Here is a 27,694-nt window from a genome sequence, read left to right on the forward strand (position 1 = left end):
CGGGGATGGAAGATGCACATCGAGTCCAACTGACGTTACCAGACAAAGTCCTGCGGTCAGTTTTATGGTGGAATCGATAGGGAACCTCTCTCAAGGCATACCTTTTCTTCAAGAGCCGCCTTCCTGTGTTCTCACGACTGACACTTCGCTCCTCAGATGGGGAGCGCATTGCATGTCCCTTCGGGCGCAGGGTCTATGGAAGAGGCTACATATAAATCATCTAGAACTCCTGGCAGTGTGGAAAGCATTGAAGGGTTTTGAACCGAATATAATGGGTTGCCATGTACAGATTAGGTCGGACAACACAGCAGTTGCTGGTTTTTTAAACAAGGAAGGGGGAACTCATGCGCAAGCCTTGATCCTCCTAACTCTGAAAATACACTACTGGGCGATTCACAGAAGAATTTGTCAGCGATACACATTGCAGGGAAGGACAATGTGCCAGCAGACTCACAAGTGGCAACTTGCACCCGACATCCTACGCTGCCTATTTCGAATGTGGGGTACTCCAACAGTAGATCTGTTCGCAACTCCGGAGAACGCGGTGTGCGAGAGCTTCTGCACAAGAGCAGGAATAGGGATTGAGTCTCTCGGGGATGCTTTCCTTCTTCCCTGGACAGCCGACCAATATTACCTGTTCCTTCCTTTTCCGCTACTATCGAAAGTCATTGCAAAGATGGTCCGGGATGGAACGCAGGGGATTCTGATCACACCGTGGTGGCCGCTGCATGCTTGGTTTGCTCCCCTGCTGGCTGTATCCGGAGGCAACTTCTGGTGACTACCACTGATACCGATGCTGCTGTCACAAGCCCAAGGCCCTCTCAGGCACCCGGGTTTAAGGACACTCAAGCTGATGGCTTAGAATGTTCAATGAGTACCCTACCTCTTCCTGTAAGGTCAGTACTGGAGGCGGCTAGGACACCTTCAACAAGGGGCTCTTATGCTGGTTAGTGGAGAGTGTCTTCTATTTTTGCAGCTGCCAACAACTTGGATCCTCTTCATTGCTTGGTGGAGCATGTTCTTTGTTTTTTGCATTAGTTGTTCCTGAAAGGTTTAAAGTATTCTTCTATTAGGGTTTACTTGGCGGCTATTTCCGCTTCTCGTTCACCGCTACAAGGTTTCGTGGTCTTCACGCATCCATTGCTGAGACAGTTTCTCAGGGGTTTAAGACATTTAGTGCCACCAGTTCGAGTGCCTGTTTCTCTGTGGAGCTTGTCTGTCGTACTTCATGCTCTCACAAGTAAGCCCTTTGAGCCCCTCGCCACAGTCGATTTGTACCTTCTGTCTTGGAAGGTGGTCTTCCTTGTTGTATTTACGTCGGCAAGGAGATCAAGTGAACTTTGCGCGTTAAGGATTGACCCTTCATACCTCGTATTCCACAGAGACAAAGTGGTGATGAGGCCAGCCATTACATTCCTACCAAAGGTAGTGTCAGAATTCCATTTGAACTAGGATATAGTTTTGCCAGCTTTTTCCCTGGCTCCTGTTTCGAAATTGTAGACCTCTTCACATTCACTTGATGTTAGGCGAGCACTGGCTTTTTATAAGTCATGGACTGCGTCATTCCATAAATCTAACAGGCTATTCCTTTGCTGCAGTGGAAGGCAGAGAGGCCTCCTGGTATCATCACAGAGGTTAGCAACATGGGTTGTTCAGACCATTCATTCGGCATATGAGATTGCTGGTCAGACTCCTTCATCTCCAGTGAAGGCACATTGAACAAGAGGTGTAGCCATGTCTGGCTTTTGACAGGAGAGTGACTTTGCCTGACATATGCAAGGCTGTGACCTGGGCGAAGCCATCCACGTTTGTATGATACTACAAGTTGGATGTCCAGTCATGGGCAGACTGTTGTTTTGGTCACGCAGTACTGTCTTCGATCTTACATTGAGGCACCGACCCACTGCCGGTAAGTTAGCTTGTTACTCGCCCATATGTGTGATTCACAGAGACCACGAAGAAGAAAGGCATGTTGTTTATCTGTAACTGTAGTTCTTCGAGTGGTCATCTGTGCATTCACACAACCCACCCACTGTCCCCACTTTGGTGTCAGTGTCGCATTCAATGTTGGTAGCGTGGTGTGATTTTCTTCCCTTGGATTTGAGGCCACACTGGACCGTCTCAAGGAACTGAGGGAACGGACAGGAACCTGCAGGGACATGCACAGTGGACGGTGGGGGAGGGTTCCTGCCAAAAAATCAGGTTCCTCAGCTATAGACGTTTCCGAAATCGAGGCTCCACACAGGTGCAGAGCCCATATGTGTGAATGCACAGATGACCACTCGAAGAACTGCAGTTACAGGTAAGTATTATTGTCAGTTAACTGTGGGTTATTTAACCCAAGATTAGCAAATAGTGTCTGGGTTCGGACATCATGGAGCAACCCCTGATTGGCCTAATCAGGGGCTGAATATTCAAACTGACAGCAGCATGTGCCCAGCATGCACTACAACAAATCATGGGTTAATTGCCACTATTATATGCGAACTGGATCAGTGGGACTTACTTCTGAGTAAGCACGCAGAGGACTGTGCTGTTAAGCCATTGAACTAGTTCAAACTATATGACCGCCCATCGTGGTCCGTTTTAAGGTTATGTGAGGGTTGTTTAACCTTCACCTAACCCCTGCTGCCTGGGTTTGGAAGCCATGGCAAACCATGGCTGGGTCTTGCATATTCATAATGGCAGCTGGTACGTGCCACAGCTCCTTGCTGGTAAATTCAGCTGCAGTGGGCTGTGATGCCATGTGAACTAGCTGATTCTCTCGTAGAAGGAGCATTCACAGATTTCCATTTTGAAACAATTACCTTTTTAGAGTTACTAACGAATTTTCAAGTAATTGTGCCCTTGTGGATTCTTTCTTATAACTTCATAAGACCAGCTTGGAGTTAGGTGGTATTGTAGATCCTGTTATAAATGTAACATATCTAATAATTTCTAGCCAGTAAACTTTAATTTTGAAGTGCCACCTTATATGTATGAAACCCACTTCATCTTGACCACAACTCCAACATCTTCTGTCATATTCAGCTTGCATATTTAATCTTAGTTAAGATAAATGAATACTAACAAGGTTACACAGTAGTCTTCATGCCTATGTTTTACCTGAAAGTGTTAGATATTGTTAAACATCATTTTGTCCATTTATGTTTTAAGATACTACAAATAATGTATGATCTTTTACTTGGGCGGAACTAAGGTTTCACTCAAAGTGAAATAAATGTTTTTTTTCTCCCCTTTCCAATATTTTTTCATCATTTAAGACTGCAACCCTATACATACATATGTTTCCAAGTACATATGTATAGGATCGCACTGCAAAAGTAATGTTTACTTTTTGTATGTGTTTTATGCAGGTCTTTTCTTTGATGTCATTTTTGGGTATGTCTCGGCATTTGCTCCAAACTATGAAGTTTTTGCAATTTCACGCTTTTTTGTTGGAATTACAAATGGTGGTATGTCTTTAGTGGCGTTTGTATTGACACAAGAATATGTAGGAAAATCCTTCTGGGCACTGACAGGTAAGATATGAGAACACGGGCTCGACTTGTAAAAGAAATGTAGCTCTTAAAGGCAAAGTATATATTTTTTTTGTTTAAGAAGTCTTTATGGTAAGAATGGGTCAGTATTCTGTCTAGCCTCCACTGATGTTTGTGGGTAATTTTTCTACGTAGTACAGAACTAGACCCAGTATGATCAGCTAAGAACAGTAAGCATTTAAGATTTGTGGCTGTGGGGGATTCTAAGCATTTTGAGTCAGTCAATTATTTTTTGCGAAAAATACCTATTGCTCAACAGTGCAGGAAACAGCAAGACCCACTACCCCATTTTTCCCACAACATTTTTTTTTACCATAAGGTTTTTCTTTTCTCTTTATCCCACCACCCAGTCTTCCCCATTTAAAGCACGTTTGAAGGAAGCTTTCTCCCCCAACGCCCAACGAAGCAAGGCAAAAGGGCTGGATGTGCCTGATGTCGTCTGATCTCGGAAGCTAAGCAGGGTCAGCCCTGGTTAGTACTTGGATGGGAGACCACTTGGGAATCAGGCTTCCTGCACTGAGCAGGAGGTTGGACTCGATGGTCGTGTAGGCCCCTTCCAACCCTATGATTCTATTATTCTATTTTTTGGCTTGGGGGAGACTGAACAGAGAGCTTCAGCTACTGGGTGGTATAGAAATGAAATAAATAAACAAACGAACAAACAATACTGAGTTTTCCCCTATGTTTTGGTATCCAGTAGGAAGTTTAGAGCATGCAGGGTAACCTACATGACCTACTTCTTTTTCTTTTCTTCGAACATTGTTGTTGTTAGGCCTATGACAGCTGGGTACTGAATAGAATTATTTAAAAATATGACCCTTGTCCGTGAAATGAACGCTGCTGAACAAACCATCTGTCAAAGGTTCACTCACCCATGCTCATCACTAAACAACTGGGGGATCAAGTAACAACTTGTACATATGAAGACTGTGACATCTTGGATCAAATACTGGAAATAGAACTTTCTTCATATTGCTCTGTCCTTTTTAGTGGAATTTGTTCACACGCTGAGTTGTGAGTCATCAAGAGATGGCAGTGCATAGATGTGTGAACCAGCCAGCTACACTCAGGGAAGCTTGATACTTTGCTTTCTGGTTTCGGGGAACTTTCAATTATACCATGGTAGATGAGCTGTAAACAAAATACGGTCTTAGGTGACCTTTTTTCCAGTTCTGTACTATTCTCCCTGCCCCTTGGTGTGGTGTTCTTCTCACCTTTTATTAAATGTAATGGGTGGTCTTGTGTTCTCAATCTCTTGTTGATTTTTCTTCTTCTCCCAAATCTTCCTTCCCATTTGTCTGTTCCCGCTTCTCCAACCTGATGCTGTCTGACTCCTTTCCCTTTATGGTTTCTCCCTCCTGCTGGGCTTTCTTGGTTCACCTATCATTTTCCAGCAGAGCTGGCCCTTGAGAGGTTGAAGAGGTACTCTGTGCTGCAGTCTGCCCTTTCAGGTGCTGTGTTGTTTAGTATCTCTTCACCATTGAGCAGGCTGAGACAGTTGATTAAAACTTGGTAGGAAGAGGTTGCCATTGACTATTGTCTTTCACAATAGTGTTGATGATGTGTGTTGTGGCGTTAAAGCAGTATCTGAAGCTCTGTAAGCTAGTTTTTGAATGTCACTTGGTGAGCTGCCATTATGGTATCTAGCATAATTTAACAATACATAGAATAGATGGCAAACATTTTGCTCTTCCATAATTTGATTGATAGATGTTCTTCAGAAAATTCTGAAAATCCAAATGACATCTTAATATGGTTGCAATCCTGTGAATATGGAGACTTAGAGCACAATCCTATGCACATTTACTTGGAAGTAAGCCCCATTGTGTTTGATGGAGCTTGCTCTCAGGTAAATGCAAATAGGATTGTAGCCTTAAAGTAGGTTACATTGAACTTAGTGGGAGCCCCCCTCCCCCAATAAATGTAGTTAGGATTGAAATGCTAATAACTTTGGAAAATGGCTTTCTGCACAGTACCTTCTTAGTTCTGTAGATCCCATTCCCAATCTGGATAATACTTCAGAGTATGCAGGGAAACATCAGTTAGGACATTTCCTTGCCTCATCTTTTCTCTGCTTCTATCTGTTGCTTGTCCTTAATTTTTCTTTCTTTAGCTGTCTATGTTTTAAAGATGTACTCATAAACAATACTGCTGTAATATCTTAAATCAGCTTATTGTGCTATCTTAGCTGTCCTAAGATTTAAGAAGGCAGAGAGTAATGGTTTAAGATGGTGATTAAGATACAATATACACAGATGGATTCAGGATCTATTGACCTTAGCTGCCCATGAAAAGGTGAATTACACCAAATTAATAAAAAATAATAATTTCCAATTAAAAGAGGGTGTGTGTCTTGAACTATATGCAGACTAATGTGATCCACTGCAAGACCAGTGCAAGCCAGCTAAGAGAAGTGCTTGATACAACCCTTTTATTTGTTTTATTTTTGTTGAATCTATTTTTTCTGTGTAACTGTTGATTTATGCAGTTTTTGCTTAGTGATTTTACTTATAGGCATGAAACCTTTACTCTTTAAATATAGGATGATATGAAAAAGGGAGGGGGAAATCTAAAGGGGAGGGAATGGGGGCAGGGGAGCAGGAGGGGGAAGGATTTACTGTTGGCGTTGTATTGGAGAATGAATAACAAATCTAATAAATGGTTAATAATAACAGCAAAAAAGATACAATCAGCAAAGTGTTTTGAATTTCTGACCAACTGGCAAAGTCCACAGAGTTGTTTTAGGTCTCTTAAGCTTTTGGAAGTTAATAGTTTTATAATTATGTTGTATAGGTCTCTCTGAGAGAAGCTGAGATACCTGAGGTACTATGCCAGTATTTAATAAAATAGCTTGTTTTTTGTTTCTGTTTTCAGGCTCATTAACAAATTTGACATTTGCAGTTGGCATAGCAATTTACGCCTCATTGGGTTATTACATAAGGGAGTGGCGTTTCCTGGCCTTTGTATCAAATTCTCCAGGACTTTTCTTCTTTCTTCTCTCTTTGTAAGTAAATGATTTTATGTGTATAATGTAAGTGTGAACCTTCTTCACTAAAAATCTAGTTGTATCACCGGAGGGCAGAATATTAGAGGTGGATCTTTGAAATACTTGTGTTCCAAGTAAAAGCAGATTAGAAGAACATTTGGGTAGGGTTTTTTGCTTTCTATATCCCAGGCTTGGCACTGGACTGTTATCTCTGAAGAACAAATGCAAACGTCCTTCAGACTCTGTAGTATAAAGCTAATCACCATGGTTAGTGTTAAAACCTGTGATGTAAAGTTACACTGCGGCTTAATGATGAAAAGGGAAGGGAGGGGAGAGCTGTCCAACCAGCGGTCTGCTGCTGATCACTTAACCATGACAGTTTGGATCCTAAGATCCGTTAGTTAATGGAAGGAGATTTTTCCATCCCCTTCTCGCTTCTGTAGCAACCTGCAGCACCTGAAAAGCCTCTCTGGAGGATTGAGGGCCCCTAAACAAAATTGTGATGAGATGTGGGGGGCTCCTATGGGGAGGAGGAGATAGGACACTTCCCTTCCATGAATTTTCTTAAGTCAGCTTACCTTAGGATGCAAGCCTATGTCTGCACCAGGCCATAGAAGCCAAGAAGGACATAAAGGTCCTTTCATGTCACTGGAAGACATGAGTAGCATCCAGCTGTGGCCTAGTGCTGGCCCCAATGACATTGTGCAAGCATTGGTTTACTCTAGCGCAGTGAAAATAGTGTTTGCTAGAGCAATGGAGAAATGCGACAAATTTCAGTGGCCGCTTTTCCCCATTGCCCTAGCAAGTGCTGGTTCCATTGCACGAGCGTCGGTTTATGCTAGCGCAACATCATTAACACTAGCACTGGGGCACAGTTGGATACTACCCCATGTGTAAAATGCATGGTTTGTAAAACAGTAGCAGTTGCAACAATGACAGACAAACGAGCTTGAGAAAAGAAGTCTCTGGGGAAAAGTTAATTGGAAATAAAGTGAGCCAAGTAGATGTTTTCCCTCTTGAGCTTTGCTGTGTGTCTTATGGCATTACATTACATGAAATAATACTACTGCAGTGTAGTTAAATTGGCTATGGCTCTAATGTAACAAGCAATGATGATGTGTCAGTTCCACTAGGTTTGTCTTTTCCTTGTCACATTGCATGAAACAGCTTGTTTCGCTTGTCTTTCACACCAGCGAATGGTAATTTGAAATGAATTATTTGTTGGATACATCATTTGCCATTTGGAAGTGTGATATGCTCTAGTTAGCGTTTTACACACATCACATAGTTAATGTGGAACTGTGCAATGAGAAGAAAAATGGGATTGGACATAGTCCAGCCTGCCACATGTATGCATGGAAGACAAGGGTTGCAGGACTTTGCACGTACAGTATAGCTTTATTAGAATTGGATGATTGAACAGTTTATTTTATGTACTTTTTGAGTTTCATGAAAATAAATTGTGAGAAGAAATTATAACGAACCATTTATGTCTGGAGTATTATTGTAAGTGGTGGATATAAAGAATACAGCATTGTGCCTTGGCTGATTTAAGAGCTAGAAGTCATCTTGTTTGTAGGCATCAGTCTCTGCCCTTTCTGTACAAGGATGGTTTAAGATTTTTTAGATAGATAATTCTTCCCACACGTTCATACTTTTAAAAGACAGCAACATTCTAGGAAATGTTCTGGCTTTGTACCTGCTTTTTGTGCTAGGTAGCTTTTGCCGAGGCTTAAAAACAAATTCACATATGATAATCTAATGAACAGACACTTGTGTTAATATGCAGATCTTAAAAAATCAGCATAGATACAGTATTTGGGTAAGCATGAGGGTTTCTGTTTGGATGTTTCCCTTCTCAGTGTGCTTCCAGAATCACCAAGGTGGTTATACTCCCAAGGCAGAACTGCAGAAGCAGAGAGTGTGCTACAATGCATAGCCCTTGGAAATGGAAAAGAAAGGCTGACTGTGAAACTGAAGCAGTGCAAAGGAAAAGCAGAAAAGGATGACTCAGCACCTGGTGTCTTAAACCTCGTTAGTCACCCAGTCCTTCGGTGGCGCACTGTCATCTTGATGTATATCTGGTAATTAATAAAAAGAGTTTCTGAGGACACATGAATTAGTTGCACATGAAAATAGCAAACCCTGGGTAGTAATTCTAGGCTGCTCGAAAGTGCTTATGATGTTGATGCTACATTGGAACAGCTTTATCATTACCTGGTATTTTAAAGAGTAATAAATATTCAAAAAGAGCTGAGTTTTTCTGAGTCATGAGGGATCATTGCCTTGGTCTCCCCCACCCCCTTAGAGTCAAGGGGCAGAGAATTAAGGTTTTTGTTTCTCTTTCTAAATTTCAGTAATTAACTATGGCACAAAACTGAAAAATCTTTGTGAGAAGTATAATAAGTGAGCATTATGATGGCTTCTATTTAGAGTTGTGTAGCCTATGCCCTCCTCCATGTTGTTAACTCCTGTGAGGGAAGGCAGGTTGCAAGATCTACTTTGTCTTTTTATTAGAACCCCGAGGTCCACCAGTCAGAGCCAGATGCAAAATAATGGCTCAGAGGGGTGGCATACACAGTATTAAGGAACAATGTGCCTCTGAGCACATCCTCATCCCAAGAATTTGTTTGCATTGACCTGGTCCGCATGATCGCTGGAACCACAGTGAGTTGCAGTGCATGTCAGCCACCATTGTGAATATTCAAGCTTTGGTGGAAGGGCGGGCAGGCACTGTGGCTTATCGTGATGTGTGAATCCAAGCAAAGTGGCTTGGTGCTGTAGGTAACAAGCCACCCAGAACCCATGGGCTGCATGGATTTCACACATCATGGTAAGCCGCAGCACCTGCCCGCCTGCCATGGCTTGAATATTCACAATAGCAGCCAGCATGCCCTGCAACCCACTGTGGCTTTTTTATTTAAGCAACCATGGGCGCCAGCAATTGTGTGAACCAGCCCATTGTCAGAACTGAGTTCACAGTCTTTTCACACACAAAATTCCACTCCTGGATTTCTCCCCCACTTCCTTCATTTCAGTAGCCCAATTTGGGGTGGGGAAGCTTTTTGTTACTGCAATTGTTAAACAAATGGGAGTCTGAAATCCTTGCCAGTCTGCTCCAAATTGCCCAGCATCAAGAATAAGAAGGGATGATTGATTTTGTTGTTGTTGTTCCCACTAAAAGGAAGCAATCTGATAAAATTTCAAGTGGAGTTCTTTTGGTCCTTGCAATTATAGAGTGCATTTATAATTGTTTTCTTTTTGCATACATTTTCTGTTGTGTAAGTATTCTTTATATTCTTTAGTGCACAGCTAAATAAAGGTCAACATTGAATAAATCTCTGCCTTTTGTACTGATCAACATAACCGATCAACTTTTCATTGATATATTTAGGTATGTGTGCAGTCTTGTATATTACGGCTTAACCCTGAATGCTGGTGAATTAGGAGGGAATCTCTATCTCAATGTGGCTCTTTCCGGCCTTGTAGAAGTTCCAGCATTTCCACTTTGTATGTTCTTCATTGAAAAATCTTGGTAAGACCATTAACTTACCAGTTCTGTATATAGACCATAAGTTTATAGATAACATGGCCATGAAATGTTTTTCATTTACTTTCGGATTGTTAAGTTAATTAGGCCTATATTTAACATACAGATAAGAGGTCCTAAATTGGTTCTGAAGTGTTGGCTTGGGGAATTTTCCCCAGAACAAGTTTTTCATGACTGTAACACCGTATCTGAAACTCCCTTTGTCTTTGCACTACATAAGCAACACCTTTCGTGCATAATGCATCCAGATTGGTGGTGGCACCTTAATTCAGCTCATGGAAGGTTAATGTTTTGTTTACCACTGATCTGCTCATTTCTTGAGATAGGGAGAGAAGTGGGACATATTGAACTTACGTTCCTTGTGCTCTCAGTGGTGCAGTTTGCATGAACAAGGCTTAAACAAGCCACAATGACTTCTTTAAGCAACAGTGACTGGGTTCAGATGATCAGTGGGGCGAGCAATGCTGTGTTGTTATTTATTTATTTATTTATTTATATCCAACCTTTCTTCCATCATGGAACTCAAGGTGGCTACATGTGGTTCCCAGGTAGTCTCCCCTCCAAGCACTGACCATTCGGCACACAGCACAGCCATAGTAACTTTTCACACACCCTACAACCCATGGCTTGCAGTAGACATTGTAGGATGGTTGAAAAGTTACCACGGCTGCTCCATGCATGGGATTCAGATGACATGGCAACCCGCAACATGGTGCGGGTAATTAAGGTAATCCCAGTTGTGTGACCGGCACACAGGCGAAACAACGAACACTGTGTTGTTTCCCCCACTGATTGTCTGAACACCACCAATGTGTGCCAGTGCGTAACGGGCACCATTTGCCTAATTACCCACCCAGGGGCAGCTTGTTGTGTTGTCCGAAGCTGGGTGGCATGGCTTGTTGGAGGAGGAAACAACCTTCAGATAACCCATGGGCTGTTATTGGGCTGTTGTGGGCATGCACTGTAGCTTAAACAAACCACCGTGGCTTGTTCAAGCCATGGTGATCGTATGAGCCAGGTAGGGATGGCGGAGAATTTCTCCACGAATCTTCGGGAGGCCGAGTGCCGACGCATTCGGCCCCCCGAAAGTGTTGGGGAAATTCTCCACCGGCCCCCCGCCCCCCCCCGGATGGGACTTACCTTCGGCGAATGTCCCTCTCGGTGGCGGGTCCCAGCGGCGTTTCGGCGGGGGTGGGGGCGGCGGCCGGTCTCCCGACCGGCTGCCGCCGCCGCCATTACAAAATAAAAAAGTACAGTTAAAAAAAAAACCACACACACACCCGTGATAGGCTACGTGACGATTTACGTAGCCTGTCACGGCTGACGTTGGAAATCTAGCCATGATAGGCTACGCAAATCGTTACGTAGCCTATCGTGGGTGTGTGTTTTTTGTTTTACTTTTTTTTTCGCGGCCGGGGAGACGGGGCGCTCCTCCCCGGCCTGAATTTTGCCGGCGAGGGATGGGGCGCCTCCCCCCCCCGGCCTGAATTTTGGCCGGGCGAGGCAGGGCGCCTCCCCCCCTCGCCTGAACTTCAGGGGGAGAACCGAAGCGCCTCCCCCCCACCGCGAAGCAAGCTGCGGGACAAGGTAAGTCCCTTTTGTCCATCCCTAGAGCCAGGTCAATGAATTTTTCTCCCATCATGCACGTTTGGCTCTCCATTACTTGTATAGTTGATCCTTAACAGACAGCATCCACCCTCTTAGAGGTTTTAGTTTGAGTGTGTGCCATTTTTCCTCTTTAGGTCAGGAAGACGTAAAAGTACAACTGCTTTTTTGATATTTGCAGGCCTTGCCTGTATATTTACCATGTGCTTACCAGAAAATACTGGTGGTGAGTATATGTTCTTTTCTAAGCAAACATAGCTTTTGCCATTGTACACAGAAAAAACTGATTTTATCAGAAGACAAGATAGCAAGTACATGTAGTGCTTTAGCGCCAACATTATTGCAGGAATTTCCAAAAGAAACTTGCAGGTTGCATTTGAACTCAAAGGCAAATTGTCTTGAAAGTCAGTTTCCTTGATTTCAGTGGCATTTCCTCCAAATAAAAGTCTTACCAAATCAATACTTTCCCTTCATGCTCAACTATTATCTAATGGGGAGAAAATACAGCTGTTAATAGTAATTTGGCAGTGTCCCACACACAATCCCTAGTCATGTGGAGGTCTCAGTGTGCATAACCTCTGTACCCTCCAAGTCATTATTATTGTGTACTACTAACCCATTCATAGGTTTGTGCTCTCAGCAGAAGGTTATTTGTTGTTGTCGTCCTTCAAGTGTTGTCCTTCAGCTCGTTCACTTTCCTTCTTATTTGAGGTTCTTTATATAGCGAGTTAATAAGAACACCAAGCAAGCTCACCGAACTTCTCCCTGTTTAAAGGACAGGGAATTCTCCCTGCCATCGTTTAAAGATTCTTTCATACGATTTCCATGGGGAAACGATTAAGCATAAACGTGACTTTGAGTGCAGTTACACATGAACCACCACTACACAGTGACCACTTGAAGCTGCACTGTGTGGAGGCCGTTGCAAGTTATTTCCTTGGAGTAACTCAGCATGTGAGGAAGCTTACATCTGCCATACCATTGAAAGACCACGTGTTTTTGCCTGCACACGTGAGGGTTAAAACTGTGTAGGAGAGCAGAGGTGTTCATACAAGCCCTACCCCCAATGTTCCCAGGCATGTCAATTTCTCAGGGTTCCTGATTGTGTGGAGTCTTCTAACCACATTCAGCTGAATGCAGGTAGAAGCCCTTTGCACCTAAGAAAGGACACTGTAGAGTTGGAAAAAGAGCAACTAAACTGATCAAGGGGCTGGAGCAACTCCCCTATGAGGAAAGGTTACAAAAGCTAGGGTTGTTTAGCTTGGAAAAAAGGAGGGTGAGGGGAGACATGATAGAGGTGTACAAAATTATGTGGAGAATGTGGATAAGGGGACATTTTCTCCCCCTCTCAAAATACTAGAACTCAGGGGAAATTCTGGACAATAACAGGAAGTACTCTTTCACACAGCCCATAGTTAAACTATGGAGTTCACTACCACAGGATGTAGTGATGGCCACCAATTTGGATGGCTTTAAAAGCAGATTGGACAAATTTATGGAGGATAAGGCTGTCAGTGGCTATTAGTCATGATGGATATATGCTACCTCCAGTAACAAAGGCAGTATACCTGTGTACATGTGTTGCTGGGGAACATGGACAGGAAGGTGCTGTTGCATTCATGTCCTGCTTGTGGGTTTCCCCTTTGGCCACTGTGTGAACAGAATGCGGGACTAGAGGGGCCCTTGATCTGATCCAGTATGGCTGTTTTTATGTTATGCAAACCTTGCTTAACACAGGAAGGACTTTAGAACAGTCCACATGCATTGAGGGTGGGACTTGGATGTGCACCTGCCACCCTACACAGTTTAAGCTCTCATGTTTGCACACAAATACCTGTGTAGGGCTACAGTAACACTGTGCTTCCCAACTAGTAGGGAAATCCAAGCAAATAGCTGCCACTGCATGGTGGATCTTTGTAAATAGCCTGCCTCCGTACACAATACATGTAAGAGAAATCCAGATATAAGTAAGTGCTGTCTTGATCTTAATGTGATGAACTAGAGAAGGATAAACTGAAAGGGTACAATAATGTCTCCTTCCTTTTTTAGCTTTATGTAGATTGTTCAAATGCAAAGTTTATAGATCCAAAAGGGACTACAATGTCTTGCATAATTTTTTTTAAATATCTAGTATCTAGCCTTATTTCTGCATCCAACTTAAGTTATATGCATTAGATTGTTCTGCAGTTGAACAAAATATCAAACAGTGTTTTGGAATATTTTGAGTTGGGGACAATCCCAAACAAGTATGTAATTGACTGGTAGAATAATTTAATTGTTTGGGGGAATTTCCAGGGAGATCAATCCTATGGCTCCTAGATAGCATCTGGGGGGCCATAGGACTTTTTGGATTCTTGGATCCGAGGCTGGAGAGAGCGCTCCAATGTTAGACGCAGGAGCAGAGATGTGAAGGCCCAGGGAAAAACTGGAAAAATTATGAAAAATTGAACAGCTTTGAATTATGAATTTTTTTTCTTTTAGAATTTAAGATGAATTATTTATATATTGTTACCCAGCCATTTCTCCCTGCAAAATTATTTCTAAAAACTTTGAAATAAGAACAGTTTTACAGAAAGACTAGAGTTGTAAAATGTCAGGAAATAATGAAGCCTTGGGGGAAAATATAGTTTAATCCTGTCTGTAAGATTCCCAGCATAGTTCGTTCTTTCATTCATTATTAAAATTATTCATCTAAAGTATATTTTACTGACAGACATTTATGCTCAGTTTCCCAGCACGTGAGTAGAGTCACCGTTGTGCATTCTTGACAGCTTGGGTTTTGTCCTACAGAGTCCTGTGTTTCTGGTGCTGTAGCAGCCACTTAATGTAGTTCTAATCTATTCAGACAATAATTACAAATTTACCAAGTTTACTTTTAAAAGTTTTAAAATATAATGATAATTTTATGAACAAACTAAGTCATACATAAAATAACTTTAGGAACAGAAAGGCTGCCTTATGTTCCTAAAGCAGCCCTCCCCAACCTGGTGGCCTCCAGGTTGTAGTTTTGGACTATGGTGCCCAGCTTTCCTCACCATTGGCCATGTTTCCTGAGGCTGATGGGAGCTGAAGTCCAAAATATCTGGAGGGCATCAGGTTGAGGAGGGCTGTCTTAAACCAACGAAGTGACTGTAGATCTGTAAAGAGTGCTAAAAAATAAGTATTGCTTATTTTTCAATTTTCCCAAAATTTCCAATTTTTCTGGGGAAAAAATGGGGAAAACGTGTTTTGTTTCCATGGCCTCAACCTTTCCAGAAATTTTTGCATCTCTACCCAGGAGTCCAAGCTCCTCACCCCCTTGCAGCTGGCATGGAGAGAACCACGCTGGCTGCCTCTACGAGCTCACAAATGCAATCTCAGAGGGAAAGGGGACGTGCTGGTAGGCAGCGAGGGGACGGCTTACGCCCCCAGCCCTTCCCAGCCTCCTTCCCTCCCCATCCCCGATGCCTCAGCTGGATGGGCAAAAATGTCTGTCTAGCTAAATTGCAGAGTGGGAGTCACAGTGTGCCTCCTGCTTTGGATACTTGCAAGCTCCCGTAAGAGTATCCAGGTCAGATCAGATAGGACTGCGCCCTAATTTACTTTAGAAGTGAACAAGTGCCAGATGTCTGCTGGTAATAAATGGGAGCTGCCTAGAAGGACTTTGCTCACAGGAGAGTGACTAAAGTTGCAGTCTTCTAGATGTTGACTCTAACTTCCATCAGCCCTAGCCAACATGGCCGATAGGAAAGATGAGAGTTGTAATCCAACAACATCTGAAGTGCCACAGGTTCCTTACCCCTAGTATACACAGTGGGGGTAAGTCCCATTGAACTTAGTGGGGTTTACTTCTGAGCATACATGCATAGGATTGTGCTGTTCTGTATTTGCATTTGGTTGTGTTTACTTCTCTTGTATTCTGTTTTAGGATTTCTCTTCAGTCCCCGCATCTTAGCTTTATATGGGAAATTGACTGTGAGTGCTGCCTTCAACATCATATATATTTACACTTCAGAACTCTACCCAACAGTAGTGAGGTAAATGAATATTGAAATAGTAATTTTTATATTTATTTCAAATCCATATGATTCAAATCCTAACAACAATAACGCATAACATAGTTAAGTCAAATTAAACTTTGTCAGCAGTTGCATTCAACATAGAAACCACAGTTGCACCAGCATTGACTTTGATACTCCTGACCTGCACGTTTAGGGACTTGGGCAGCTCTGCTAGGGTTAGAGAAAGGAGTGAGCTGGTGTTAAACAGCCTCTTATGCAACCTGATGGACCAAGAGCTGTTTATGAATATTAAAAGCTGCTTGAGCTGCCACAGCACAAACTCTACTTTTATTTATGGAGGGAGCAATTCTATGCGGATAGATGGCTGCCGCCAAACTCAGAGGTGACCGCCTATCCAGTGCATGGCAGGAGAAGCGCGGAGGGGATAGAATCATAAAATAGTAGGGTTGGAAGGGGCCTACAAGACCATCATGTCCAACCCCCTGCTCAATGCAGGAATCCAAGTCAGAGCATCCCCGACAGATGGCTGTCCAGCCCCATCTTGAATGCCTCCGGTGTGGGAGAGCCCACTACCTCCCTAGGGAATTGGTTCCATTGTCATATTGCTCTAACAGTTAGGACGTTTTTCCTGATGTTCAGCCGGAATCTGGCTTCCTGTAACTTGAGCTCATTATTCCATGTCCTGCACTCTGGGGTGATGGAGAAGAGATGCTGGCCTTCTGGGATGATCTAGAAGAGATGCTCCAGCTGCCCTGCATTCATGGGTAGACCGCCAGTTTCGGCTGTCTAGCCACGAGACATTGGAGTGAGGTGAGGAGGCCAGACAACACATAGGAAGTGTTGTACTGGCACTTATGAACTCCCCTCCCCGCCCCTTAGCACGCCCCCTTTCCCCCCGCTCCACGCTGCTCCTACAAGCGCAGAGCGCAGGGATGATCTGCGCTGCCTAGGGGATGGCAGGGGAGGGGCTGGGGAGGCGGTTCTCCGGGAACCAACCAATCCTATGGCTGTCTAGCCGCTGTCTGGTGGCCATAGGATTGTGCCCTTACAGTATTATATTCATTTATAAACCACCCTTCATCCACAGTATCCTAGGGTGGCATGCACAACAAATGAAAAACAAACAAATCCAATCTAAAAGCCATACAGTTGTACATTAAAAAGTGAATTAAACAACAATTACTCTTCAACTAACAAACCAACCAACAAATTGTTGTTTCAGTTCCGTTTAAATGTATCTTAAATATCAAAGGTAGTAAGCCTATATACACCAGTTGCTGGGGAACATGAGTGCTTTGCACTTGTGTCCTGCTTGTGGATTTCCAGTGGGCAGCTGTTTGGCCACTGTGTGAGCAGAATGCTGAATGAGATGGACCCTTGGTCTAATCCACCATGGGTCTTCGAACATTCTTAAATTTATATTTTTAAAAATATTAGCATAGTGTATTTCTCCCACTGCTGGTATTTGGAAAGGCCTCCTCCAAAGATCTTATTGCATGGGCAGTATAATATGGAAGGAGGTGGCCCTTCAGGTATTTGGGCCCCAAGTTTTAAACATGTTTTAACCAGCACCTTGAATTGGGCTCCGTAGCATATAGGGAGCCAGTGTAATTGCTTAAGAATCGGTCTAATATGTGGACATGTTGGGTTGTACCTACCTAATTAGACTGATTGGTGTGTCTCTTCTCTGGGGACTGTGTCAAGTTAAGGCATGCAATTATTTGTCTCTTACCAACCAAACTGTTGAAAAAAAAGACTGAAGATAAAGGGGCCACTCCAAGATTTAAATGAATATTTCTGGGACAAAATTATCAAGGAAGAGTGTGTTGGAGGAAAAAATATTAACTAATCCCATTTGAAATAATAACAGCATGCTTGAACACATTTTAGGAATACTTCTTTCTCTTTAAAATGTTTTGTCATTTGTTAAAGATTGAGGAAAGACTCGAGAGGAGAGTAGTTTGAGTATAGTGTTTTACCACCACCTAGTGATGATATGAAGCTTAGCAAAACTCCCTTTGCCTTCTTTCAGGTTCCACAGCATGTTGATGATTAGGAGTGGAATGTCAGCTAACTAACAACCAGGCATTCTATATTATAGTACATTGTATATGTTTATTATGAAGATAAGATGATCATTATTTCAGCATGAACTGTTTTAGCATTAGCTAGAAATGTCCAAACTGACAATCAAAATTGTACTTCGACACAAACATTTTATTTAATTGTTTTCTTTCTTTGTTTCATTTTTATCCATCCTTCCTATAAAGCATTCATGGTACCATGCAAGGCGCTCTGCCTCCCCCCCACCCTTTATCCTTAAAATAGCTCTGTGAGGTAGATTAGGCTGAGAGAGAGTGATCGGCTCAAACTTCATGGCTGAGAAGCTGTCATTAGAAAACAATTTGCATATTCCAGAACAAGATTTATTACTGATTTTTATGGCAGATTCTCCAGAAACCAGGAATATGGCTTAACAAAATATAACTACAGTACTTCTAAATATATGCTCTGCATTTAAAACACACACCACCTGAGAGCTTTTGATAAACTACTAATCTTTTACACACTAGGGATATGAAATGTGTGAAGGAGATTGTGTATCCTTTATTATATTTATTCAACCCAGGTATGACTCTCAGTTGGAGATTTTTCAGAGTTCCATAATACAGTTTACAAGTAGGACCTGCAGCACAGAGTGCTCCTGTTTCAAGTTCCAGCCAGTTTGCCATGCCTCTCTAACGGGATGCTCCATTCCATCTGCCCCCCCACCCCAGTTGTCTCCCCCCTCCAACAGTTAAGTGTTTTGTGCTGACTGAGCGTTCTCAGTCCTTGTGGGTGTTTAGGGTCTCCACCCGCTTTAAGTTTTTCCTAAATATTTTTTGTACTTCTGCAAACCTTGGGGTTCTCCCAAGACTGCTGATACCACTGTCTTGTGCGTGGACAGTGTACTTTGTCTACTTAAGGACTGGCACCCAGAGAACTGAGTTCACTATTAGTGGTTTCCAGATGGTGATTTGGCACCAAGTGCTGGGAACCTTATGGGTGGTGAGAGTGAGTGGTGGAGACGGAAGCAGCGATAACATCCAAATCAGGGGATGAGATTCTCTGGTAGGGTCAGAACAAAGACTAAATTCTGTAAGAACTAGTAGTGTACTCATTTTTTAAACCTGTGTCTAATGAAACTATGCATTAATTCTTTAACACAAAAAGGTGTCAGTCTTGATTTTTTTCTCTTAGAAAAATATTTTGCAGATGATGATGATGATGATGATGGTGATGATTTCTATGCTGCCTTTCTGGAAAAACCAATTAAGGCAGTTTATACACATACATGTGTGCACGCACGCGCACACACAAATCAAAATATTTAAAAATGGATACTTAAAACACTGTTTCTTTTTAAAACAGAAATGCTGGCTTAGGTGTATGTTCCATGATATGTAGATTTGGTGGTATTTTGGCTCCATTTGTTCCTTCTTTGGTAAGTAGTAGTCCCCCCGCCTCCCTTTTCAGTGTGTTACGGCATTTTTTAAAAAAGAAAATACCTAAACAAAATAATATCTTACAGTCACATGTTAAGAATTTAACTGAAAGTAAATGCTGCAGTGATGCAAGTGTTATAGCTATACCAATATTTGTTGTGATTTGATCATAGTCTGGGACTTGCCTAACAAAAGGCAGATTACCTCTTATGGGTAGAATATATTCTAGCACAGTCCATTTCTTTGATAGAGGTAGAAAACTACGCTTGAATCTTTCTGTCTGTCTGTCTGTCTGTCTGTCATCTATATACTTAATAATATTTAGATAGAAACATAAAGTAGGTAGCATCCTTAATTTCATGGAAATTTGGTGGGGTGCTTGGGCATTGGAGAGCCATGAGGAAAGGTCATTGGTAAGTCTTTAGGAGTAATGCACCTAAGACTGTACTTCCCCCACACCTCATATCTAGTGAGTCCTGACATAAGTAAATACAAGCACAAGTAATTTAATCAGAAACAGTATCAATAATAATTACCATTCCTATATAGAAATACCATATTGGCAACCTGGAGACTGATTTTCCCTTTTAAGCTGCCAGTGCTCCCAGTGAGGCTTGGGACAGTACTTGGCTATTGCAGAGGAGTAGCTGAAGGGCAGGGGGCATGTCCACAGACAGCTGTCACAGAAAGTGCCTCTGTCAACATCATACAATTTAGATGGGGAAAATGGCACAGGGGAAAGGGTGAAATGCCTCCTTTATTATTTACTTATTTAATTTATATTCTGCATTGCCACCCAAAAATGGTGCCTAAGGCACCTAACGATAAAATACCATTGAAAAAAGGCTATCTCTTCTTTCATAATGTGTGTGTGTGTGTGTGTATCAGTTCATAATGGATTTATTATTGGTTTGTTCTAGAAATCTCTTGGTCCATCTGTACCATTTGTTGTCTTTGGAATCAGTGGATTATCAGCTGGTTTCCTGACTCTTCTACTTCCAGAAACCCTAAACAAACCTATTGCAGAGACTATTGAAGACTTGCAGATGCCTACCTATCAGATGCTTAAAAACAAAAAGGCAGAGTAAAAATGATTTTATTTATTTTCAGAAGGAGTTTTATACCTACTGGAACATAAGAAAGATTTCTCATTTGTTTGAAATTTATTTATCTTTCTCCTTAGTTCTCAGATGCACATACTTTCTCCATTACAAGAGGAAATAATATTCAAAATATTGAATGCTGTCTGTTTTTTTATCAGTATATAAGAAATTATGTGCCTGGCAGAGTTCCTGTCTCATCTCATTCACTCTCCACCTTGCTTGTTTTTAACTTAGTCATGTTTTACTGACAGACTGTTTAATATGTAATATGAGGAAGAGCTCTTGGTTTCATATTTCTCATCCATCTTCTTAGAAGCCATCTGGACGTTTTTCCTATAGCAGATATATGGCAAATAAAAACGTTTTGAATTTGTGAAGTGTCTTAGTTTTTGTGTCTCAGTTTTGTTTTAATTGTTACCATGGATAGGTTTCAGCAAGTTCACCATGGCCCAGTTTAAGAAGACATTTAAGTTTTAATTTTGATCTTCTTGCAGCAGCATGTGGGAACTACAGGTGTTTAATGTCAGCTCTTGTAATCTACCCTAGAACATCTCAAAGTATTCAGCCAGGTATCAGATGAAGAGAATGTTAATAGTTTCTCCCAAACAATCGATCAAAGGGATGGAGATTTTTGTGGTGACCTTTTTAGAATCATTTGGTTGATGTGAAATAGACAGTCACTAAAGATGCATTCAGACTGAAAAGTGTGGAAATAGAAATAATAATGATGTATTAGGTGTATACAGCTAGCTAATTAGCTATGGTAAAATCTGTCAGGTAGCTTTTACAACTAATTAATTGCTCATGTAATAAAATGCTTGAAATAGCTAGACTCAGTTGAAATGAGAAGTTGGAATGTTCATAGCTGTTGGTAAAAACAAAAGTAAAAAATCAGTTTCCCATTTTTCATAAGCCTGTGGAAACTGATCATCAGATTAATGTTATTTATAAATGGTCATTTAATGTCAGCTCCTTGTTGCTTTAGGACTGCAGAACCAAAGAGAAGCAAGCTCTGGCTGTGTCCTTCAGCCAGGAGACTAAGGCCTGTGTGTGTGTGTACGTGTGTGTACTTAGAAGCAGTGCAGCCTACCAGTCAAGATCACATGATACTGCTGAAATTATGTAACTTCAAAAATTTGTTCCTGATGGTTGTATCCAGTGTTAGTCCTACTTAGAGTAGACTCATTGAAATTAATGGTACTTGGGTCTACTCTTAAGTAGGACTAACATTGCATACAACCCCAAATTAGTTTGCTTCCCTATTCCATCCTCGTTCCTTTTTTCTTTTTGTATCATGTGTATTAGACGGTGAGCCTGTTGGCAGGGACTGTCTTGTCTTTTAGTGTTTGCAGCGTTTAATATCTACAGTACGTAGATAATTTTAGGCACATTATAAGTGATGGATAATAATAGTAATAATAAATGTTCTAATTCATTTTTCTATCTATTTAACAGGTGAATCAGTTAGAAGAAAAAAAATAATGTTGCAAAAACCATATCTCGGTTGAAAATTACAACAGTGCTTCCATTGTTCAGGTGTGGCAGCATCAAGATTACCATATGCCACACTCAAAGTATTTTGGAATTTCCAGTATGCTCAATGATTTATGTGAACATAAATTGTGAGGTTTGGGGGTGGGGGGAGTTATAAAAACTCATGAGGAAAAATTAAGGGGCTAAATAATACCTTAAACTCTGCCACACACTGAATGTTCTAGGAGGTTTGGTATTACCTGGCTATGTTCATTTTTAGTAACAAAGGAATAATCCTATATTGCTTAGATCAGGGGTGGGCAACTTATAGCCCTTCAGATGTTTTGGCCTACAGCTCCCATCTGCTATAGCCAGCATAGCCAATAGTGAGGGATAATGGGAGCTGTAAGCTAGAACATCTGGAGGATCACAAGTTGCCCACCTCTGGGTTAGAGGGCCCTTGGTTTAAATGTTAAATTATTGGAGCTTTTGACTGTAATCCTAAACACATAGGCAAGCAGAATGTATCAAGGTTAATTGGTGCATCTGTGTTTAGGCTTATATAAATGGGCTCAGGATATCACTTGGAACTAATAGCACACTTGCTTCTTAAAGTACCTTCAGATTGGAAGACTACAGACCAGTCTGGAATATTCAGGCATGCTTCAATTCTTAGTTTTTACAGACTCTGCATGTTGCCAATATTTTTATATTAATGATTTAAGATGAATGTTCCACAATATTTATAAAGACCAAAGATGCCTTTTGGTACTGTTTCTAAGTACTGCTGCCATGTATGTTATCTGAAGTATGAATTTCCAGCTTTTATTGGAAACAGGTATCATTGTCTTTCTGTGATGGCAAAAATCAGTGTTGTTTAAGATTATGGGTTGGATCCAAAGGGGCTTTTCTATATGCAGAACATACTTTCCACTCATGGAAGGGCTGCTCCACAGCACAAAGCTCTCGCATACAGTGTAAAAGTGGAAGTAAATCCCCCCAAACAGTATTCTGTTTGCCCAAGAGCTTTTACTGCCTCTTGTATAAGCAAGTGTGAGAAATGCTGTGGAGCCTACCTTCCATAGCTCTGCATGACCTTCTGCGAGCTTTTGCACAAGTGTTTGCAGAATTGTGCTAGTACCTATTATCCTTCTGCTCACTGTTCTTTGGATCCAACCCTGAAAGACGAGAATATTTTACACATGACATCTCCATTCTAAAGGGATTTCATTTCATTTGGCCCTTTATTTATAGGGGAGCCTTGGGGGTTAAAATGGTATTTTGACCACCTGCTTTTATCTAGGCCAACAGCCTGCAGTTTACAGCATTCAGGCAGACTGCTGTCAACCTGTCAAATCATGTTGATGTCTGGTGAATACTCAGATGACAGAGATCCACATTTGCAGACTGATTTCATGGTCAATAGCTCCTTTAAAAGAAGCTATAAGCACAGCAAAACAAAAAGCCAACAACCTCTAAGATACCTTGCTGTCTGTCGCTTCAATATCTATTATTTATTTTAATGTCCTATTTCAGCACTGGGTAGTAAATTGGACAGAATTCCCAGTTTTTCTTTTGTTTTTTTCGTGCATTTCATTTTTGTAAGTTATAGAGCGAAGGTGGGGAACCTTTGGCTTTACAGATGTGGTTGGACTATATCTCCCATCATCCCTGCTTATTGAACATGCTGGTAGGAGTTGGAGTTCAACAACATCTGGAGGACCACAGGTTCCCCAGCCAGATTGTAGATAAAACAGTTGACAGAACTGTTCCTAGGTGTCATTTGGTACTCCATTACTTTCCTTTAGTGCTCATGTCCAAACAGCAGAAAAAAAAATGAAGACCAATTTTTATCTGGAGTTTTGCTTATTATTATGGAAAGCTTTATAAATTTATATTTTTGTAATAAAAATGCAAAATAAAATGACTACAAAAATATCGCTCCTGTGGAAGCACAAGTGAGTTGCGAAGACAATTCTCCCTGAACTTATTGCCACATGAGGGAATGGTTCTCATGTCAGATATATATTGTATCTTTAATGAGGCTGTTTTGCCCTCCTTTTGTTCTAATGAAGTAGAAAATGGCTAATAAACAAAATGGTATTTTAAATGCAATCATTTGTATTCTTTACCATTAAATGATGCTCTTATTAAATTAAAATGTTGTAAATGTGTCTAAAGTGGATCTGTCAGGCTAACGTCCCACCTGTGTCTTTGTGTGCACAACAAAATCATATCAGTCCTTTGGCGATGAGAATGGGAAGGGCAAGTATATGCAAGATACTGCATAAGGCAGTCTGCAGAAACAGAAGTAGTCTGCCGGCAATAGGAAAGAATCAGGGACCTGAGTTAGCTGGCAAATTGAAATATATGGTTCATCAATTAAAAAAACAAACAAACTGCTAAATTGAGTGACCCTATGATTCTGACTTTTGAGATGTCTCTTATTTGTCAGCCCGCCTTCTGTAGAAAGACCCTCTTGTGGTTTGAATTTTTGCTGCATTGTTTACTTATCTGTGGCTGCACTCCTACACTTCTTCTGAGTAGTCATGTATAGGATTGTACTGTGAGATGCACATTCTTGAAATTGCTTAAGATTCAAGAACACAGCCAAGCATCTATGACCTCCCAAGTTATATTCTACACACTCACCGTATAAAGAGAATTCTTTGATGTAATCCCAGTATTCTTCATTTTCCTTGGCCTTTAATCTCTACCCAGAACACTAAATTGTTGGGTGAAACTCTGTAGGGTGGAGTGGAAGCTATTAACGTATGTAAGAGTCTAGTTTGTACTCCAGTGTTTTTCAGATTTTCATGAGAGTGCAAGCAGTATTGTCTTTGGAATCTTCTGTTTGGACTGGTTTTATCTCAAACAACTAACCTAATCCAAAAGTGAAACTGTGTGATCTACCAAGGACTACTTACATAATTGATCAAACATGATATTCAACATATTTACTACAATTAATATTATCCTAGTTGAGAATTTTGTCTTTATAAACCAGCTGTCAGCTCTGCCTTTTAGAAAGTGTTTTTATTCAGGAACACTGTGAATGATACCCATATTAATCTGGATAATTGTGTGTGATACCCAAATTCGCCAGGTTCTAATTGAAGAGGCCTCCTTCTTTCCTTCCAAGTTTTTCCTGCTATATTTGCTGATACCAAATAGTTCATCATGAATTCCTCGTGTTCATATTGTATATGGGCACAGAAATGTCCATTTGACTGTTAGTATATTTGGAATTTCATCCAGTGAGTTCTTTAACTCTGGCTACTACCTGATAACAATGTAGCCTAATCAGTAATCAAAAATGGCTTCTCCTAAGATTGTAGATTTGCAAGTCACTAGTTCTGAAAGACAAAATACCGAGCATTATTTGGACAAAAGTAATTTCCACCCAATAAGAACATTGATAATAAGGTACTTCCGGGACCATAACTTCTTGATGAAAAAGGTCAAGAATTGCTGGCACTGACCTTGCAAAACCTGAGGCTCTTGCTGGATGCCTAGGTGAAGAGATAAAATTAATTTAGAAATGGCCATCTTTAATCTCTCTTTTTACTTCTGAATGTGGTGTTCACTATTTGGAAATGGTACTATAAGTGAGGTTTCTGGCCACTCAGTTCTTTCTGTTCAGCTTTTTCCAGTGAAGAAATATCTCATTGACACTTTTCCTACTGTTCCAGGAGTTCATGGAATAATAGCCCTCAGCTTTGCAGCAGAAACTCCTCTGAAAGGAGAATTCCAGTGAGTCAAAATGGGTAAGACGCATACTGCCAAAGATAAGCCTAAAATGGATGAGCGATCTGTTTTGCTCTCCTAATATTCATCTAGAACAGGGATGGGGAGTTTATAGCCCACGGGTCTAATCTGACTTCCGAGGTTCCCCAGTCTGACCTGTGAAGCTCTCTGAACTCTGGGAGAGCTCCCCTTCAGTCACTCTGCCCACTTGCCTTTGTCTGGACTCTTGATCTTTAAAAAAATAATAAACATTGAACTGGTTGCCTGAAAATCTGATTTTTCCACACATTCTGGGTTCTGACCTCAGATAACCTTCCTTGGAAAGCAATTTTTCCTGAGCACTTCAGTCTTTTCAGGAGGTTAACAGTTTCATGGTATTGAGTGGTTCCAGCTTTTTGTCATTATAAAATGCCTCTGATGGTTTTGCCCTTCTGGCTGCCCACTTGTGTTCAACCTACTCCCAGCATTCCCTAGGTGACATTCCAGACACACACTTGCATCCATCCATAATGGCTGTTGGCATCTAAGTAGACAGATCCCACAAAGCACTGCTCACGGTGTGCTTCCCCAGCAACTGATACCCATTGTCTGTAATATGCTCTCTGGGACTTTGAGAATAGAATCCTACATGAAAGCAGTGCTCAAAAAATACAAGAGTATGTTGGTGTGGAATTAACTCGTTAAATTATAGAAAGAAATGTAATCTATTACTCCAGGGGTAGGCAATTTTGGAGGCCCATGAGCACATTTGGAAATTTGAGAAACTGTCCTGGGCACAACCATAAAAAGGCTGCCATGGGTGGACATGGCTAGTCAAAAAGGACAAGTAACTTGCCTAGAGACATTCATGGGAAACTTAAGATGGCAGCAGCTAGAGGCTCCTGCCACTTTGAAGCAATCCCAGCTGTCAGTTAAAAAAGTTTTCAAAATAAAAATTGGGAGAAGTAGGATGTCTCGGTGGGTACCAAGGATGCACATTTAACTCCTGTTCTGGAAGAGCTACAGTGGCTGCCAGTTTGCTACCAACCCAGGTTCAAGGTATTATTATTGATATCTAAAGCCCTAAACAACTTAGGACCAGGTTACCTGAAAGATCGTCTCCCTCTATATCGACCCGTTACACAACTGCTATCTTCAGGGGAGGCCTTTTTGCGTGTGCCACACCCTGCAAAGTCCCATCTGGCAGCAACACAGCAACAGGCCTTCTATGTGGTGGCACCTTCCCTCTGGAATGACATCCCCTCTGCGATATGCCAGGCACTGACAATCGTGTTCTTTTGATGATGACTAAAGACCTACTTGTTTACCCTGGCTTTTCCCAACTATTAACTTATCTCAGTACGGTTATGCTTTTAATGATTATTGTTTTGTAATATGTTGTGAACCACTCTGGGGTTTTAAAAATGGAAAGTAGTATATAAATGTTCTAAAATTAATAATATGAATAGGATAAACCCAGACTTGGCCTTCCCTAAACCAGGGAAGCATTATTAAAGCAAGTTATGCCATTTGCATCTATTTTACAGATTAATTTCCTATAGGTAATTGTGAGTTTTGTTAAGGTTTTTCAGTTTCGAGTTAGCAGAAGCCATGCTCCCTTGAATCCACACTGCATCTTCCGACAGGAGAGTAGAGTGAGACTTCTGATTTTTGGCTCAGCTGCTGTCTTTTATTGTAGATCCTTTACAGCCACATAAGATATAACCTACCTGCCAATTGTGTCAGCTAGGGCAAGCATTAGAGAGTAGAATCCACATTGCTCAGTCTAGTTCTTTGGTACAATTCAATTTTTTTTTGGTTAATAAAATTAATATTTTGGTTACACGTGTTCCGATTGGGGTGGGAGGCAGTTCTGACAAATCTTATCTGACACCGTGCTAATGCCTTGGTCCTCTCGGGATAGTTACAGCAATGATGGTCACTACTTCTTCAGGGGAGCTGAAAGTCTAGAGCAGGGGTGGGCAACTTGTGGCCCTCCAGGTGTCTTGGCCAGCAACTCCTATCATTGCTCACCACTGGCATTTCTAGCTAGGACTGATGGGAGTTGCAGGCCAATATGTCTGGAGGGCCACAAGCTGCCTCTGGTCTAGGAACTGCAAGCTGGCAGTCGTGTAACTGTACCCTAGTTAGGTCTCTCCTTCATAGTATGTGTGTGCTGCTACTCTAACCCAATAAGATGCTGGCAGTTATTGATACTTTTGCGTG

The 27,694-nt window shown here is 41.5% G+C and overlaps 1 protein-coding gene across 3 annotated transcripts in view; it reads left to right on the top strand.

The window, feature by feature from the left end:
* The window catches only part of LOC146350673 (solute carrier family 22 member 15-like), a 41,888-nt gene extending 17,979 nt beyond the window's left edge, over window positions 1–23,909 (top strand). Inside the window, exons 4-13 of one of the 3 annotated variants that reach the window (XR_014789351.1) lie at window positions 3,357–3,521; window positions 6,414–6,543; window positions 8,388–8,609; window positions 9,920–10,060; window positions 11,818–11,906; window positions 15,588–15,696; window positions 19,093–19,165; window positions 20,087–20,250; window positions 21,725–22,045; window positions 22,177–23,854. Coding sequence is in view for 2 of the 3 variants with exons in the window: in XM_084845380.1 (XP_084701506.1) it covers window positions 3,357–3,521; window positions 6,414–6,543; window positions 8,388–8,609; window positions 9,920–10,060; window positions 11,818–11,906; window positions 15,588–15,696; window positions 19,093–19,165; window positions 20,087–20,245; window positions 21,725–21,751 (1,115 nt within the window). In the remaining variant the exon portion in view is untranslated. Of the gene's footprint in view, window positions 1–3,356; window positions 3,522–6,413; window positions 6,544–8,387; window positions 8,610–9,919; window positions 10,061–11,817; window positions 11,907–15,587; window positions 15,697–19,092; window positions 19,166–20,086; window positions 20,251–21,724 lie in introns of all 3 variants that reach the window. The other 2 variants (XM_084845380.1, XM_084845381.1) reach the window with 2 other exon arrangements.
* The last annotated feature ends 3,785 nt before the right edge of the window (window positions 23,910–27,694 follow it).

This window comes from Heloderma suspectum, chromosome 3 (assembly GCF_057233095.1).
Source record: "Heloderma suspectum isolate Gila_16-S chromosome 3, 16-S_ref, whole genome shotgun sequence".
Classification (NCBI taxonomy): Eukaryota; Metazoa; Chordata; class Lepidosauria; order Squamata; family Helodermatidae; genus Heloderma; species Heloderma suspectum.